This window comes from Lissotriton helveticus, chromosome 8 (assembly GCF_964261635.1).
Source record: "Lissotriton helveticus chromosome 8, aLisHel1.1, whole genome shotgun sequence".
NCBI lineage: Eukaryota > Metazoa > Chordata > Amphibia > Caudata > Salamandridae > Lissotriton > Lissotriton helveticus.
In genome coordinates this window covers 311,708,905-311,724,640 of record NC_136069.1, presented here as the reverse complement: position 1 = coordinate 311,724,640, position 15,736 = coordinate 311,708,905, and the positions used below count along the sequence as shown (strand labels likewise).

The 15,736-nt window shown below is 46.6% G+C and overlaps 1 protein-coding gene across 1 annotated transcript in view; it reads left to right on the top strand.

Moving 5' to 3' along the window:
• Positions 1-15,736, top strand: part of LOC144771608 (cytochrome P450 2J6-like) — a 501,433-nt gene that overhangs the window by 207,143 nt on the left and 278,554 nt on the right. The window contains exon 5 of the mRNA XM_078655981.1: positions 13,177-13,347. Within this exon, the coding sequence (XP_078512107.1) occupies positions 13,177-13,347 (171 nt within the window). The remainder of the gene's footprint in view (positions 1-13,176; positions 13,348-15,736) is intronic.

Here is a 15,736-nt window from a genome sequence, read left to right as displayed (position 1 = left end):
TTCTTTAGTTCACTCAGCCACCCCAGTTCAGACATGGCTATATGCAAATCAGTCTGACCCTGTGCCTCATGGGAACAGTACAGCCCGAACTGCCAAGCCATGTCTTCCCTGGACCGGAAACAAGCATCCTGGGACCGGTTTCGGATTCATAATCCTCATCAGCCAGGCTATCTTGAATCCAGTGGCCAAGTGAACAAGGGACTCACATCTGAGCATACCCTGCCACACTTAGGGCGAACAAAGCGATACAAAAGGGGATGATGGACGGAGCGTTTACTGCCCAGAGCGGGAATCCAACGGGACCAGAACATTCGCTCGCGAAGATCCAGGAGACGGGGTCTGAAGCACCCCCCAACGAACCCCTCCAAGAGCCAAGAATCCTCCCCCTCGAGATCGCCCGATTTAACGCAGATCATGCAAGAACGACGAGATGCCCTGAGAGCGGTGGCTGAGCTCAACTCGTCACCCCTGGCACCGGACCTGGAACGCCATCCACACCTCTTCACTCCGGAAAAGGACCATGACAGTGATGGCACGATGTCGGGAATTGGTCAGACCTCTTCCCCCCCTGGTCATCACGCAAACGATGGACGCTATCCTGGATGAACGACCCAGCACATCCGAGTAATATCTGACTAGATTGTATCCTCTTTATGTACACCTTCCTAACCGAATGTGCTTTGAATTCACTTACGCGCTCTTCCTATGAAGGCTCACGCGCGACATACGTCACTCCTACAAGAGCCGGATCAGCGCCTAGCCTCGCATACACACGCGCTGCCGCCCCCGCTGTTACTTGTTATATTCTTCCCCTAGTGGGACACTAGTTTGGATATACCACCTCCGGTGATGTATCCCCTGCATTGGGACTGTTTCCCACTCCCTGTTACGATGGTTCTCCCCCCGGTCAGTTCCTGTCCCCTCCCCTCGGCAACACGGCACGCATGGGCATGCACACGATATGCAACTTTACATTCCTCCGGGCCTCTTGGGTGCTCTCAGGGGTTTACACGACATCTGATTGATGGCAGCTCCACGGTTGGACGTTAACGTCCTCACACTTAATGTACGGGGTCTTCACACGCCTAGTAAGCGATATTCAGTTTATTCATACATCAAGCGCAAGACAGCTGGGATTGCTCTCCTGCAAGAGACACACATTAACGGCACCGAATTAGGCAGACTGCAAGCTAAATGGCGAGGGACGCTCTGTGCCACGACCTACTTGGCATTTGCGCGCGGCGCTTTAATATGGGTTGGGCCAGGCACCCCCTTCCGAGAACTTAGGCGGGTGGTGGACAGGGAGGGCAGATACGCATTACTAGAGGGACTCTTAGACGGCCAAGGGATCCTCCTGGGCAGCATCTACGCCCCTAATACTGACCAAGATAAGTTTTGGGATCACCTTACAGGAGTCTTGGCCCAATTCACTGCCATCCCCTGGATCCTGGGAGGCGATTACAACTGCACGCTTGACCCCTCCCTGGACCGATCGCACCCCCCCCCCTCTGCGCTCCCCAGCCCCCCGACAATCAGAGCTGTTCCGGGCTTGGGCCACGCACTGGGCGCTCACTGATGCATGGCGTCACTCACACCCCCAGGCCCGCCTCTATTTGTTCCACTCTATCCCTCACAATCTCCGGGTCCGCCTTGACAGGTTTCTGTGCTCAATGCAGATCCTCCCCGCGGTCGTCTCTGCGGACTACCTAGGGCGGGTTATTTCGGACTATGACGCTCACATACTACGCCTCACCTGGCGCCCCCCACACCCACCAGTCGTCCCCACCTGGCGACTTCCCAGGGAATGTTTGACTGACCCGGTGTTCCGCGACTCGCACACGCGCAGCATACAGGACTACTTCACGCACAACGCGAACACAGCTTCTTCGACACTGATAGAGTGGGATGCATTCAAGGTGGTAGCACGGGGGGAATGTATTAAACAAATCACAGGGGTCCGGCGCACGCTAGAACAGACACTCACAACCACGGAACAGCACCTAGCTACACTCACCAAACAAGTTGATCCCTCTGAGGAACAAGCTAAACTCACGGCTGAAGCGAAGTCAGCCTACCAAGCTGCTTGTGCTGATCTCAGAAAATATAACTTTAGGGCTCATGCCTCCCGAGTCCATAGAGACAGGGACAAAACAGGTGCAATGCTCGCATGGCTGGCGCGACAAGACACCGAAACCAGACCAATCACAGACATCGTTACTCTGGAGGGCGAACTCGTGCGCTCCCAGGCAGAGATCCTTTTGGCGTTCCAACGCTATTACGCCAAGGTGTACGACGCCTCGGACTCCCTCTCTCCATCATCCGTCACCCATTTCCTTGACCAGTTGCCACTACCCACGATCTCCGATGCCGACAGACTCGCGCTCGACGCCAAGATAGGGGCGTCAGAAATTGCTCAGGTACTACGAACCCTATCTCGCAATAAAGCCCCGGGTCTCGACGGCTTCCCACTAGAATACTACTCGACTTTTTCCCCTCTAGTGATCCCGCGCTTGACACAGGTGTTCGCGACAGCCCTTGATCAGGGCGTGTTGCCCCGCTCATTGCGAGAATCGGTGATCGTGACCTTCTTAAAGCCACACCGGGACCCTCATCTATGGGCTCGTATCGCCCCATCACTTTACTATCTGCAGATTGTAAACTCCTCGGGAAGGTATTGGCAGACAGATATGCCCAGGTCATACGCCCGCTGGTCCACCCGGACCAGTGCGGTTTTGTCCCAGGGAGAAACACCTCACAGAACATCTGCCGCGTTTTCCATGTTCAGGACCAGGTGCGGGACAGATACCCTCGCTCCGCATGCCTCAACCTGGACCTGGAGAAGGCGTTCAACACTCTCCAGTGGCCATACCTCTTTTCGGTCCTCCACCGCCTCAATATCGGCCCAATACTTTCGGCATACACGCGACTCCTCTATACCGACCTGTCCACACGAGTCCGGATTGGGAGACACATCTCGGCGGCGTTCGAGGTCCGGCGGGGCACGAGGCAGGGATGCCCCCTCTCGCCTCTCCTCTTCGCCCTTGCAGTCGAACCACTGGCGATTAGATTACGCCAAGATGGTCTGACCTGGGGCATCCCACTCGCGGAAACCACACATAGCGTCTGTATGTACGCAGACGATCTCCTCATCTATGTCCGGGATATTACGGCTGACCTCACCCCCATTTGGTTAGCGCTCACCGAATTCGCGGACGCCTCGGGCCTCCGTGTGAACTGGGATAAATCCACGGTATATCCCTTTCATCCGGACCTACCGCCACGTGATACCTGGCTGGGAACACAAAGGGTCTCCTGGTCCACGGATGCCCCCCGATACCTCGGGGTTCGGCTTTACCATTCTCCCGCTGACATCTTCGAGGGCAATCATTGCAGAGCGCTCGCGGGCCTCCGACCGACAGTTGCCTTCTGGACCAGACTCCCACTGGCCCCGATAGGACGCATTGCCCTGGCTAAAATGATAATGCTCCCCCGGCTCCTTTATCACTTTACCAACCTGCCGGTGGTCCCACCCAGGTCCTTCTTCCAGGCCCTCAATTCCCTCCTAGGCACCCTAATTTGGGGTTCGGGCCGACACAGGGTAGCCTTGAAAACCCTTCAGCTTCCCACCACCCAAGGGGGCCTCGGTGCCCCATCCTTCGAGTCCTACTTTCTAGCGGCTCAGCTCCAATGGCTATCGTATTAGACGGCAGACCGGTACACACAAGAGACCACTACCCCAACGGGTAGGATCATGTCGCTGGAGCTGTCTCGCCTCCTTCTTCCAGGCACTAAACCGCGGCGCACAGATCCTCTACAGGTCTCAGTGGCGCGCCAATGTATGCTCCGGGTCCACCGGATGTCTCCCAGGACGACCCCATACTCCCCATTGCTCCCGTTGATCGGCTGGCCCAGATCGGACTCATACTTCCCAGCCCCCATGCTCGCTGTATGGGCACGGTGCGGCATCACGGATATGGAGTCGCTCTTTGAGGAAGGTCAGATTAAATCTTTCGATCGACTAGTCGCCGAATTTGATCTCCCTACCGGTCAATTCCTCCGATATCGCCAACTCCTCGAATGTTTCCGTCCCTACCACAACCTCGAGACAGGCGAACCGGACACACATCCAGTTATACACGCAATCTTGCATATGTGTACGGGGCGACACCTGGTCACCTGGTTATATAAAGCGATACGGGAACTCTCAAATGCTCCCCTAGTGTCCCTGCGCACCACCTGGGAAGAAGACATCGGGCGCCCGCTACACGACTCGGAGTGGACCAAGGCGCTTGAAGCCCCAAAACGTATATCTCGGAACGCCCGTTTTAAAAACATCCAATATTACATACTACACAGGGCGTACCTGACGCCGGCGCGGCTACAGAAATTCTACCCCACTGCTCACTTCCTCTGCCCCAGATGCCGCTCCCCGACTGCAGATTTCCGTCACATGTTCTGGAGCTGCCCTGACCTCCACCCCCTATGGCGAACGGTACACGACACACTGAAAGACCTCACGGGCCTCACAACCTTAGACACCTGGGAATCCAGCGCGTTGGGCATTTTCCACATTCCGAAACAGCTCCCAGCACACAAGCGCTTTGTATCCCTGGCACTACTACTAGCAAAAAGATGTATAGCTATGCACTGGCGGTCATCAGTGGGCCCCCCCACAGCAGCATGGACAGGGGCGGTATGTAAGTGGGTGGCGGCGGAAGAGGACGCCCTGCGGGAGGAGGAGGCGAAGGGCGCCCGTAAAAACCTCATTTCTATGGAATGGGCCATGTTATTGCATCATTTCCGACAGCTGACACGCCCTGATGATCCGCACACTCCCACCTCCCCAACTACACCCACCCCGGCAGACCCCCCCGCCCCCGCGAACCCACAGCCCCTAGACATCGCCTAATGCCAGACGTAGGCGACCCCTCAGTCCCACACATCTACCCTGCTCCCAGAGCGTCTGACCCGATGCCCGATCTTGCACGACACTCCCGCCTTCTAGCAACCCGGCCCACTGTAAGCGCGAACCCCTGACCCCTCGGACACCCTGCCCCCATATCTTCTCAATATGCCTGTGCGAACGCCCAGATGCCCCTTCCCCGAGTTTTGTCTCCCCAGTTACTTGGCAACACCAAAGTACAGCCTCTGCAGACCCACACCAATGCTCCTCATGATGTTGATTCACATGCTTGTGCCTTTTCCCTCCTCTTTGAATTTCTTTTATCCTGCATTTTCCGGCATATGTGATTACTTGAATGGTCTGTACTGCTCTAATAACGAAATGCCAATAAAAACAAGTTTCAAAAAAAAAAAGAGTCATATTGATGTAAATGGCAAAGATCGAAGTGATGTATGTGCCGTTGTTAGCAACAAACCGAAATACTTTGGCAACAAATATAGTGCCAAGCGAGATAATGTCAAATTTAAACCTCGAACCTTTCTTACAAATAACAAGAATACAGTTCCTCCAAGCAAACCATTTGTTAACAAAACACAAGGTTTTAGCAAAACACAAAGTTTTAACAAACCTTTTTGTTTCCGGTGTGGTAATTCTAGACATGTTGCTGAAAATTCTTGGTGTCCTGCATCAAATGTCACTTGTTTCAAGTGTAACAAAACTGGACATTTTGCCAAAATGTGTAGATCAGACAATCCAGGTGCGTGGAAAAATTCTGTAAATTTGGTTGATCAGTCTACTTATCAGAGTAGTGATAGTGAAGTTGAGGTTATGGCAATCTGGAATAGCAAAGTGAACGAAATATCTGATGATATTCAACCACCCAAATGTGAAACTTCTATCAACAATTGCAACATGTCCTTGTGGGCAGATTCTTGTTCACCGTATACTGTAATTGACAAGAACATGTGGGTGTCATGTGGCAAATGTGATCTTTTAGGTCCTGAAAGAAATCCTGTAGGCTATTGTGGCATCAGATTACCTGTAATTGGATGTTTTGTTGGAGATATTTTATTTAAGGGCAGGTATATACAAGGAACTATTTATGTAGTAAAAAAGGGAAGAGCTTTGTTAGGTTGGAAGGAACAAAAGAATTTGGGAATAATTCTAGATCCAAATCATCCTGATCAAGTTCTTTTATCTGATGAACCTAAATGGCATAAGAAAAGTCCAAAAACTTCTGAGCAAGTTTTATTGACTCAAAGTGATGCCGGGTCCAAATGGCATAAAAAGTTTCCAGAGTTATTTAATTCCAAATTAGGATGTCTTAAAAAATTTGAACATCGCATAATCCTCAAACCTGATTGTATTCCTGTAGTTCATAAAGTACGAAATGTTCCTTTGGTGTTGAGGTCACAGTTAAAGATGGAATTGGATAGATTGTGTCAACAAAACATCATTGAGCCCATAGAGGCGTCAGATTGGCTTAGTCCGGTGGTTTTGGCCCGCAAACCTAACGGAAAATTGCGCATGTGTGTTGATTTAAGAGACTTGAACAAAAATATTTGGGTAGATCGATATCCTTTACCCAAGATTGATGAAATGGTGGCATCTGTTAAGGATGCTCAGTGTTTTTCATCCATTGATTTATCAAATGCGTACCACCAGATAAAATTGCACTCTGAATCTCGCCACTTAACATCTTTTATAACACCAGAGGGTGCATTCCAATTTTTGAGAATGCCTTTCGGGTTATCTTCAGCTTCAGCTGTTTTTCAAAGGGTTATGTGCAAAGTCCTTGAAGGTATATCCAATATGTTGGTATTTCAAGATGATGTGCTTGTGTGGGGGAAAAGCGGAACAGACCATGATAAAGTTTTAAATGAAGTCTTGTCAAAGCTTCAGTGTGCTGGGTTGACGGTTGCTGCTGAGAAATGTAAGTTTGCCACGAGTGAGATCGAGTATCTAGGACATACCTTGTCGGCAGAAGGTGTTAGACCTAGGAAAAACTTGCTAGATGCAATCAAGAAGGCTCCATCGCCTTCTGACAAAGAACAATTACGTTCTTTCTTAGGTTTAGCGGAATATTACTCGAAATTTGTGTCCAATTTTGCCTCAAAAGTCGTTTGTTTAAGATTATTAATGAAAAAAGGAACTAATTTCTCGTGGAGTGCTGAATGCCAATTCGTTTTTGATAATAATAAGAAGGACATCGTAAATGCTGTAGCACTTAAACCTTTTGACCCCAACAAAAAATCAATCATTGTTGTGGATGCGAGTGCGTATGGACTGGGGGCTTTATTAATGCAAGGAAAAGACAAGTTTGAATGGGCAATAGCGTTTGCGTCTCGAACTTTGAAAGGTGCTGAACCATCATATTCAGTCATAGAAAAGGAGGCGTTAGCTTGTTTTTGGGGAGCTAATCATTTCACAAATCATGTTTGGGGCACACATTTTGAATTAAGAACAGATCATAAACCCCTTGTAGAAATATTTTCAACCAAAGGGGCAGGCAGGGCTACCCCTAGAATCGCCAAATGGATTTACAAACTGCAGGAATATGATTTTTAGATGAGGTATGTTCCTGGCATTAAGAGTGTCAATGCTGATTGTTTATCTCGTCTTCCTGTCAGTGAGGGCGATATTGAAATGGATCAGGATGAAGATTGGTCAGTGGCTACGGTAGATGAAGCAAGTAATGGTGCTATTGGTTTGGAAGAGTGGAAACAAGCTGTACAAGAGGATTCTGTATTAAAATAAGTAGTTTCACGGTTAGCTTCTGTGTGCAATCGTCTTTCATGGAGTGATTGTGAATTATCTGAGTATAAAACTGTTTGGCCAGAACTTTCTTATGATCCTGTTGTTGGAGTAGTTAGGAGAGCAGACAAACTTATTGTACCATCAGGTTTGCGTCATAGGTTATTAGATCTTATCCACGAAGGGCATTCAGGTATGTCTGGTATGAAGAGAAGGTGTAGGTGTGATTTCTGGTGGCCTGGCATGGATAAGGATGTTGAAAGGTGTGTTAGGAATTGTGCAGCGTGTACTTGTAGTGATAAGTCTCACTTTTCACAGGAATCCAACATCAGTTCCGTTCCATTTCCAGACAAACCGTGGCTAAAATTGGCTATGGATATTTGTGGTCCAAGAGGTGGAAGGCTGAGCTGCTCAAATGGGCCCGGTGTGAAGGGGAGCTCCGTATGCAGTCTGCGCTTAGAGCAGACAATGACGCGGCTCTGGAGAGGGCCAGGGCGTGGGAGGGGTTGGTCTTGGACCTCACACTTTTGGGCCTAGATGTGGAGGACACCCCGGCGCATAGCCCTGCTCCGGCAGAACACTTGCCCAGAGAGATGGTGACCTAGGCTCCCTCCCTTGTTCCCCTACTTCCTGGGTGAGGACTACAAGTTGTTTGTTGATTGCTCCTGATGGCCTACTTCGGGACTGGATTGGTCGGGATGGATGTGGTCTCGCAATGATGATACGCTGGCACGTCTGGGGGGTAGGGGGGCAGAGTTGGGGGCGGGAGGGGTAGTTCTGGTGGAGGGGAAGGGGTTGGGAGGGGTAGAGAGAGATGGGGGGTGGGGGGTTGTTGCTCAGAAATGAAGATGAGGACTTCCTGATCTTACTGGACACTGCGCATGGGAGGGGGGACGAGAGGTCCGGAAAGCAGCACTGTCATTTCCCAGAAAGCTGGTAACCACTGATCCATGCTGTTCTACCCTGCACAAGACTTTCTCTGCTGTTGCTCCGCTCGACCTCCGGGGTGTGAGCTAAATGGCTGTGTGGCACATGTATTGGAGATTCATAGATGTAATGGTCCACAGAGAGAATGACGCATGTGATTTGAATGTACCACTTACTTTGCTGCAATAAAAAGATATTTACCAAAAAAAAATGGATATTTGTGGTCCATTTAGTGTTGGTAACATTGCGGGCAAATTTGCCATTGTTTTAATGGATTATCATAGTAAATGGCCTGAGGTGGCATTTGTCAGAGAGATCAAAGCTTCTAATGTGATTAGTTTTTGTGAAGAATTGTTCCATAGAGAAGTATTCCCTGAGACAATTACTAAGGGTAATGGTCCACAATTCATTGCTGGTGAGTTTCAAAATTATTTACAGTCATGTGGTGTAAAACATGTTACTACTGCAGTATATTGTCCAAGGGAAAATGGTATGGTAGAAAGATTTAACCGTGTATTGAAGGACTGTATCCAGTTGGCAGTGGCAGAAGGTGCAGATTGTAAAATTGCTGTCAAGAAAATGATTTGGAGCTACCGAAATACTCCACATTCTGCCACATTGGTGACTCCGTTCAATCTTCTTAAGGGACGTTCTGCATGCAACAAAGTAACTCCAGCGTGGATGCTTAAAACTTCTTCAGGAAATGTTTCAAAAGAATGTCTTAGTAAGAGAATGAATGCATATCAGGGAAAGTATATCGACAGACACAACTTTAAAATTAAGAACAGTGGGCAAAGGTTTTGTGTTGGTGATTGGGTGAGGTCTTCTCGGTTTGGTTTGTCTAAGGATGGTTCTTCCAAGTGGTCTCAACCCAAAAAATTTTTGGAGGTAAGAGGGAATTGTGTGTTGTTGGATGATGGTCGCAAATGGAACTTTAATAGTGTTACTTTGTGCAATGATTTAGAACATAACATCTGGTTGAATAAGAATAGTGATGTATCTGTCCAATCAAATTCTGGTATTTCTGGAAAGGTTCAACCTGGAAAGGTTCAATCTAATTCTGACATCTTTCATCCCAAATCGCTTGAATCTGTCGAGAAAACTATTCCTAATATTAGAAGGTTATCAGGGCGAATTGTGGAGAAACCGGTTAAGCTTAATGATTATATTTTATATTCGTGAGTGTATATTGCAAGTATGTTATTTACCAATCTTGTATTATATTAAATCTAAATGTTCATTTTTTGTTTTTTTGTTTTTTGTTTTACTGGAAAGGGAGATGTGTTACACCTTTATCTGTTCCACTGTTATGTTCCTTTAATTCTCTTAGAATGCTGGTAATGCTGACATGTTAGAATGTGGGGTTTAGCTGTGTTGAGTCTGGAAGAACAGTTACCGGAGCAGCATCTTGGGGGTTTTACTACAAATAAACTTATCGTAAATCATCTTGATTGTGTGATTCCACTTTGTAAAAGAGTGCACTTCTACAAGACTTCAGAAAATGCGTCTTACAGCCACACCAATTGCACATTGCTTTAATCGCAGGGCACTCTTAACTATATACCATATGTCTAGGCAAACAACAGTCGATACAGCTGCCTTTGAAAATAGGAGACACTTAATATGTCTTAAAGCACCCTTTCATCTCCACCACACTAAGGTCAGCTTTTCCTTTGTGTCTCTTTTAAATCTCTCCATACAACACAGCATGTGTTCCACATGTTTCACAGCCACGGTTCTTCTCTTCATTTACCAGATTTACAATGTACAACAAACTGGTCTCCGGTCCTTTCTCCAGTTAAGGCATAATTTAAAAACAACGTTAGTCCTTTGCCCTAGCATAGGACTGGTTCTCCTGGATGTGACAATAAAAATGAGGAGGAGACACATTTTGCATGTTTATTTCCAACCTTGAATATGAGGAAATAATAAAATATGACACTATATTATTTTTTTTAATACTGCAGTAAATACAACCATGAGAAACCACTTACTAAGGCCTCTTAAGCGGTCGCATTACAAATAACCTGAAAAACTCCGGACTAATAAATCCAGTGAGAAAAAAATCTATCTATTTCCACATAAAGAGATGGCTCCTGATTTGTTCTATACTATCAACAGTTGACCAAAATGCTCTACGTGAGGCAGCTGTTTCAAATTACAGATAATCTTCTCCACTGCAATTTAAAGGTACTCAAAATTCAATCTGTGCATTGCTTATCGGTGGACAATTTTTGAAAATGTAATTTTGGCTGCAACACTCCCTGTGACAGTGCCTGGAATGCACCAACACAAATGGCTTGAGGAGTGTCTCAATGATGCTACCATGCACTAAGTCAGGATGGCAATCTACAAATGGGGAGAACGCTTATCACACATAGAAAGTACCACAACAATGCGTAGGATACTTCGTGACCTAGTGACGCTCACTGGCGTTACGCTGAGACTATCGACGTCAACAATGCCTTCCACTACAAAAAATAATACAGCTAACTTGAGTGCACTGCTCCCTTTTCTAAGTTTGCACTGTTTACCGCTAGCAATAAATATGTTACATTTGCACAAAACAGTTGAGATCTGTAACTTTACACTCAGTGCTTCTAGAGCTTGTCACACAACCCCCATCTGGCAACTTCCTTTTATTCCACCTCAGCCACCAACAACCATCTCCTGCCTGTATCCTGTAGACTGCAGTCACCAAGTTCCAGACTGCAGAACCTGGTAAGGTAGAAAACTGGAATTGCATTAAAAACACCACGTAGAGCTCACTTAAAACCTATGGGCCGATAATGATGTCGATCATCTTGGAATCGGGATCGACCGAACTCAGACCTCTGGTTGGTGGTCCCGACTGCACAATTACGATGCGACCGGACACGTTGCGGTTGCATACTCCCATTTTCCTATGGGAGCCTGTGCAGCAGCAGTAAACTTGCCGTAGCACAAGCTCCCATAGGAAAATGGAAGATTGTGTTAATTCCTGCACTGCGTGGCCGGCACCTCAAGGTGCCTGCCACGCGGTGCAGGGGTCAACAGGGAGCACCATGGATGCTCCCTCGGCCTCCAACTGGAGGCTGCAAGGAGAAGGGGGCCCTGCTAGAGGCTCCAAACTCGCTTTTCAGCAGGCTTTCCTTGTCAGAAAGCCTGGCATGGGAAGCCTGTTGGAAACCGAGCATCGTAATCCCGGCAGTGCCTTGGGATTACGTGCTGGTTCCGACTGGCCGACTGGCTGCTTGAGCTCATTGGAAGCCAGCCGGAATGACCAGCCGGTTTCATTTCTGACCGCCTACATTGTAATTAGGTTGTGAAAATTGAAACCGCTGATGTCGGTCGGAAAGCCTCCGACTTGCGGTCGGAGGCTTTCTGACAGACATCACAATAAACAATACTCTATTAAGAAGCAGTGTTATTGAACTGTCCTGTTGCAGTTTCTTTCACAGGAATAAAGGGATTCGTGCTGTTAAATCTTTGAGTGAGCTGGGAAGTGTTTATATCTTAAGAGGCTATCCTAAGGCAAATACATACATTAGAAATACAAATATTAGTACACAAATCTCCTCAGTTGACCTTCCTTCTGTTTCAACTGAAAGAAAATGACTTAATTTAGGCTGTCACTTGTTAGTTGAAAAGGCCTTGCATTTGCTGTTTGTCATTTTTCAGTTTGTGAGCCTGGGGAAAATATGTACATGTTAAGTTAACTAGGACTTTATGAATATGCACATCATTCTCGTACTGAAGAAGAAATATTTGTTTTAATGAGAAGTTGCCATGAACTCTTGCATATCAGCTCCACATCTCCTGTCCCCATCATCTCCTTCCTTCTCAGCTTTGGTCCTCAAACTATGACTTGACTGCCAAAAGCTGAGCCTGCATGGTGTCAGGTTGACCATACTCAGGGCTTACACAATGCAACTTGTCACTTAAAGTAATGAATGTGATGCCCGCACCTCTAAGACGGATGTAGTCTCATGGAAATGCATTGAAAGTCCACCTGCCTAATGAGGAACTTTGGAAAACAATATTTTTAAACTTACATTTCCCACTATGACTCAGTTGTATAATTCGGTACGCATAACCTTGTGAGCGAGGTGAGTCTGAAAATATAATAAAACATGCAGAAAACTATTTTTTCATGTCACATTTTACAAAGGGAATACATTGCTATAAAGATGTCTAAACCACACCTATGGCCAGTGCAGTTCATACACATATATCTTAACGTTATCATTTCTTTCCTGACACAGATCAAGGGTTGGTGCATGTGCTCAGATTCTGCTGTGGTTTTAGAACTCCGATAATAGAGATTCCTAATCAGGATTACAGAGCATCTCTCATTGAAGTCTCTAAAGGGTGACACCTGATGGAGACTGCAAAGAAGGGATACAAGTTCAAAAATACAAAGCGGTTGTAAAATCATGACTCATGTCTTTTGAAATGTGATCGGATGATATTAGAAAGCGAGAAATGTAATCTCCAATAGGGACTGAGGGATATTTGGTTACTTCTCCAGTGCTGTATTAAATATGTTTGTTATTTAATATGCCGTCTTGTACTTATTGCACAGAAGTGACTCACAGCAAGTTTTTCTTCAGCTGTACGAGACGTTCCCCTGGCTGGCACGCCACCTCCCAGGAACTCACCAGGTCTTCGAAGACTTGGAATATGTCCGAAATTATGTGAAGAAGGAGGTACAGGCTCATAAAGCTAGTCCACAGGAGGAACACAAAGATTTTATTGACCTCTACCTTAACCAGATCGAAAAGGTGAGTAGATGGGTGGGGACTAAGTGGCCCTAAGTGTAGAATTTTTACATTGTGACCTCGTTGAGATATTCTTATTAATTAGCCTTTGGATGAAGTATGCAAATCCCCAAACAACAGACAAAGATATAGAATATTTCCTTAGAGATTATAATGTTGGAGAAATATTTGAAGCAAAAGGCGCAGAGAGGAACCCACCATAAGGGGCAGAGATACGCTCAATGTCCCAGGGAACGACTATTGAATTCCTTTGCATCCATTCATTGTAACGTACCCCATGTGGGTCCATACCTCAATTTAAAAAAGTGTACCTTGTTTTGATTAAACCTGAAATATGATGTTCTTTATAATAAAAGCAGGATTGGACTCTTGCCTATAGGAGCCTTCACTGCTAAGTAGGCAACTAAAGAATAACATGTTGGCCTATGCATCTATACTTTAGGAGGACTAGAAACAACGATGTGTCACTTTTTGCTTATCTGCCTTATGTAGGCCAATACTCTTCCCATTGTTTAAACAATATGAGACTAACACCACTAGTGATGCAATTAGACTGTGCAATCAAATTGACATACTATATATTTTTCTCACAGTTGGAGCTTACATCGAGTCAGCATGGCAGCTCACTAGGGGGGGGGGACATGAAAGGACATAACTATAGGCTTCTTAACAATAATCAAAACACTTGTGTCCAGGCTTTTTGTGTACTTTTAAGTATTGTTTTTTTCAAACGAATCTACTTTGCTTCTGCACACAAACTATGTGAGAATACACCATCTCGGTGTGAGAACCGGCCGACCATAGGTGGGCGGTTCTGCACACCTAATCACGATGCAACTGCACATGGTGCATTCGCAAACTCCCATAGAGAAATGGGAATTTGTGAAAATCCCTTGACCGTGTGGCAGGCATCACACGTTGTCTGCCACATGGTACAAGGTTTTTCAGGGGGCACCCTAGGTGCCCCCCAGGCCCACAACCAGAGGCTGGGATGCATGGGGGCCCTGCTAGGGCCCCCCAAAGTAGCTTTCCCACAGGTTTTCCATGTTGGAAAACCCGACATGAAAAGCCTGTCGGAAACCAACATCATAATCCAAACGGAGGCAACGCTTCAGTAAGGGATTATGTGCAGGCTCCAACTGGACGGTGGGCTCCTTGATCCCGTTGGAAGCCAGTCGGTCTGACCGGTCGGATTAAACTATAACCACCTTCATTGTAATAAGGCAGTTTAAACCTTTGATGTCGGTCGGAAAGCCTCCGACCAGCAGTCTGCAGGCGAAAGCGCTTATATTGCAGATGGTAATGTGGATCCTCAGCAGTATTGTGCAGAGGACAGTAATTGAGGATATCCGTCAGTTCCATGATATAAATGCAACTGATATCCCCAACCAGAAACCCAATTTCTTACAAGAACGCACAGTGTAACAGGCCTACATTACAGTGTTTGCAATAATCCAGTTTATAACCAGCTAGTCTTTAACACTTTTTTCCTGCCCAGGACTGCAATGCCTAGTATGTATGGTCCTATTCTTTGTCAGTTAGCCAAGTTTTGTGGATGTTGTAATATCGTGTTATGTCATAATGAATGTTAATGTTTTAAATATGCAGCTGTTGCTCATGTGATGACAGTTTCTGGCCAGAGAGTTTGCTGTGAGTTGTGCCTATGGGCTATCATTTCCATTTGATCACTTCTATGGGCGTGAGTGGATACTGTCCCTATGTCCAGACCACTTAATTCTACTAATATATGGTGTCCTACTTGGCTCTCTGCGCATTATTACTGACTGCTTTGTAATGAATAACTGTGGCTTTTACATCTCATTGCCATCTCAGATGGGTCTCTGCTGATTAGTGAGTTGCATGCCTCTGTGCCTATTATTGACAGCTGTGGCCTGCGTGGCTGTATGTCATTGATTGACTGATGCTTTCTCTGGCTTTGGCCTGCTGTTTGTAATATCTCACATGCCTTTGTGTCTGTTACTGCTTTCTCTAATGTCATTGTGTCAAGTAGTGTTGATTGTCCTGTCTCATAACTCCTTACAGAATATAGCAGACTGCTGTCTTGCGTGACTGATTCATATTCTGGATTTCTCCTCAGAACAAGGCCCAGAAATAGGGTTTCTTAGACCCTCTGGTGCTACACACTTTGTCAATTTGCCAACATGAGACTGATAACCCCCTGGACTGCAATCACCTTGCAACCCACTGAGCATTGCTTGAGTGATGTGTGTTTTAGGTAACAGTCAGTCCTGTGAGATTTCACTGGGATAGTCATTGGAACACATGCCCTTTTTCAGCATGAACTGGCACACTCAAAAGCACTAGGAAGCTATGAATATATATTTCAAGATTCAGTAAAATCAAAATCCTATCCTAATGCCCAGAATATCAA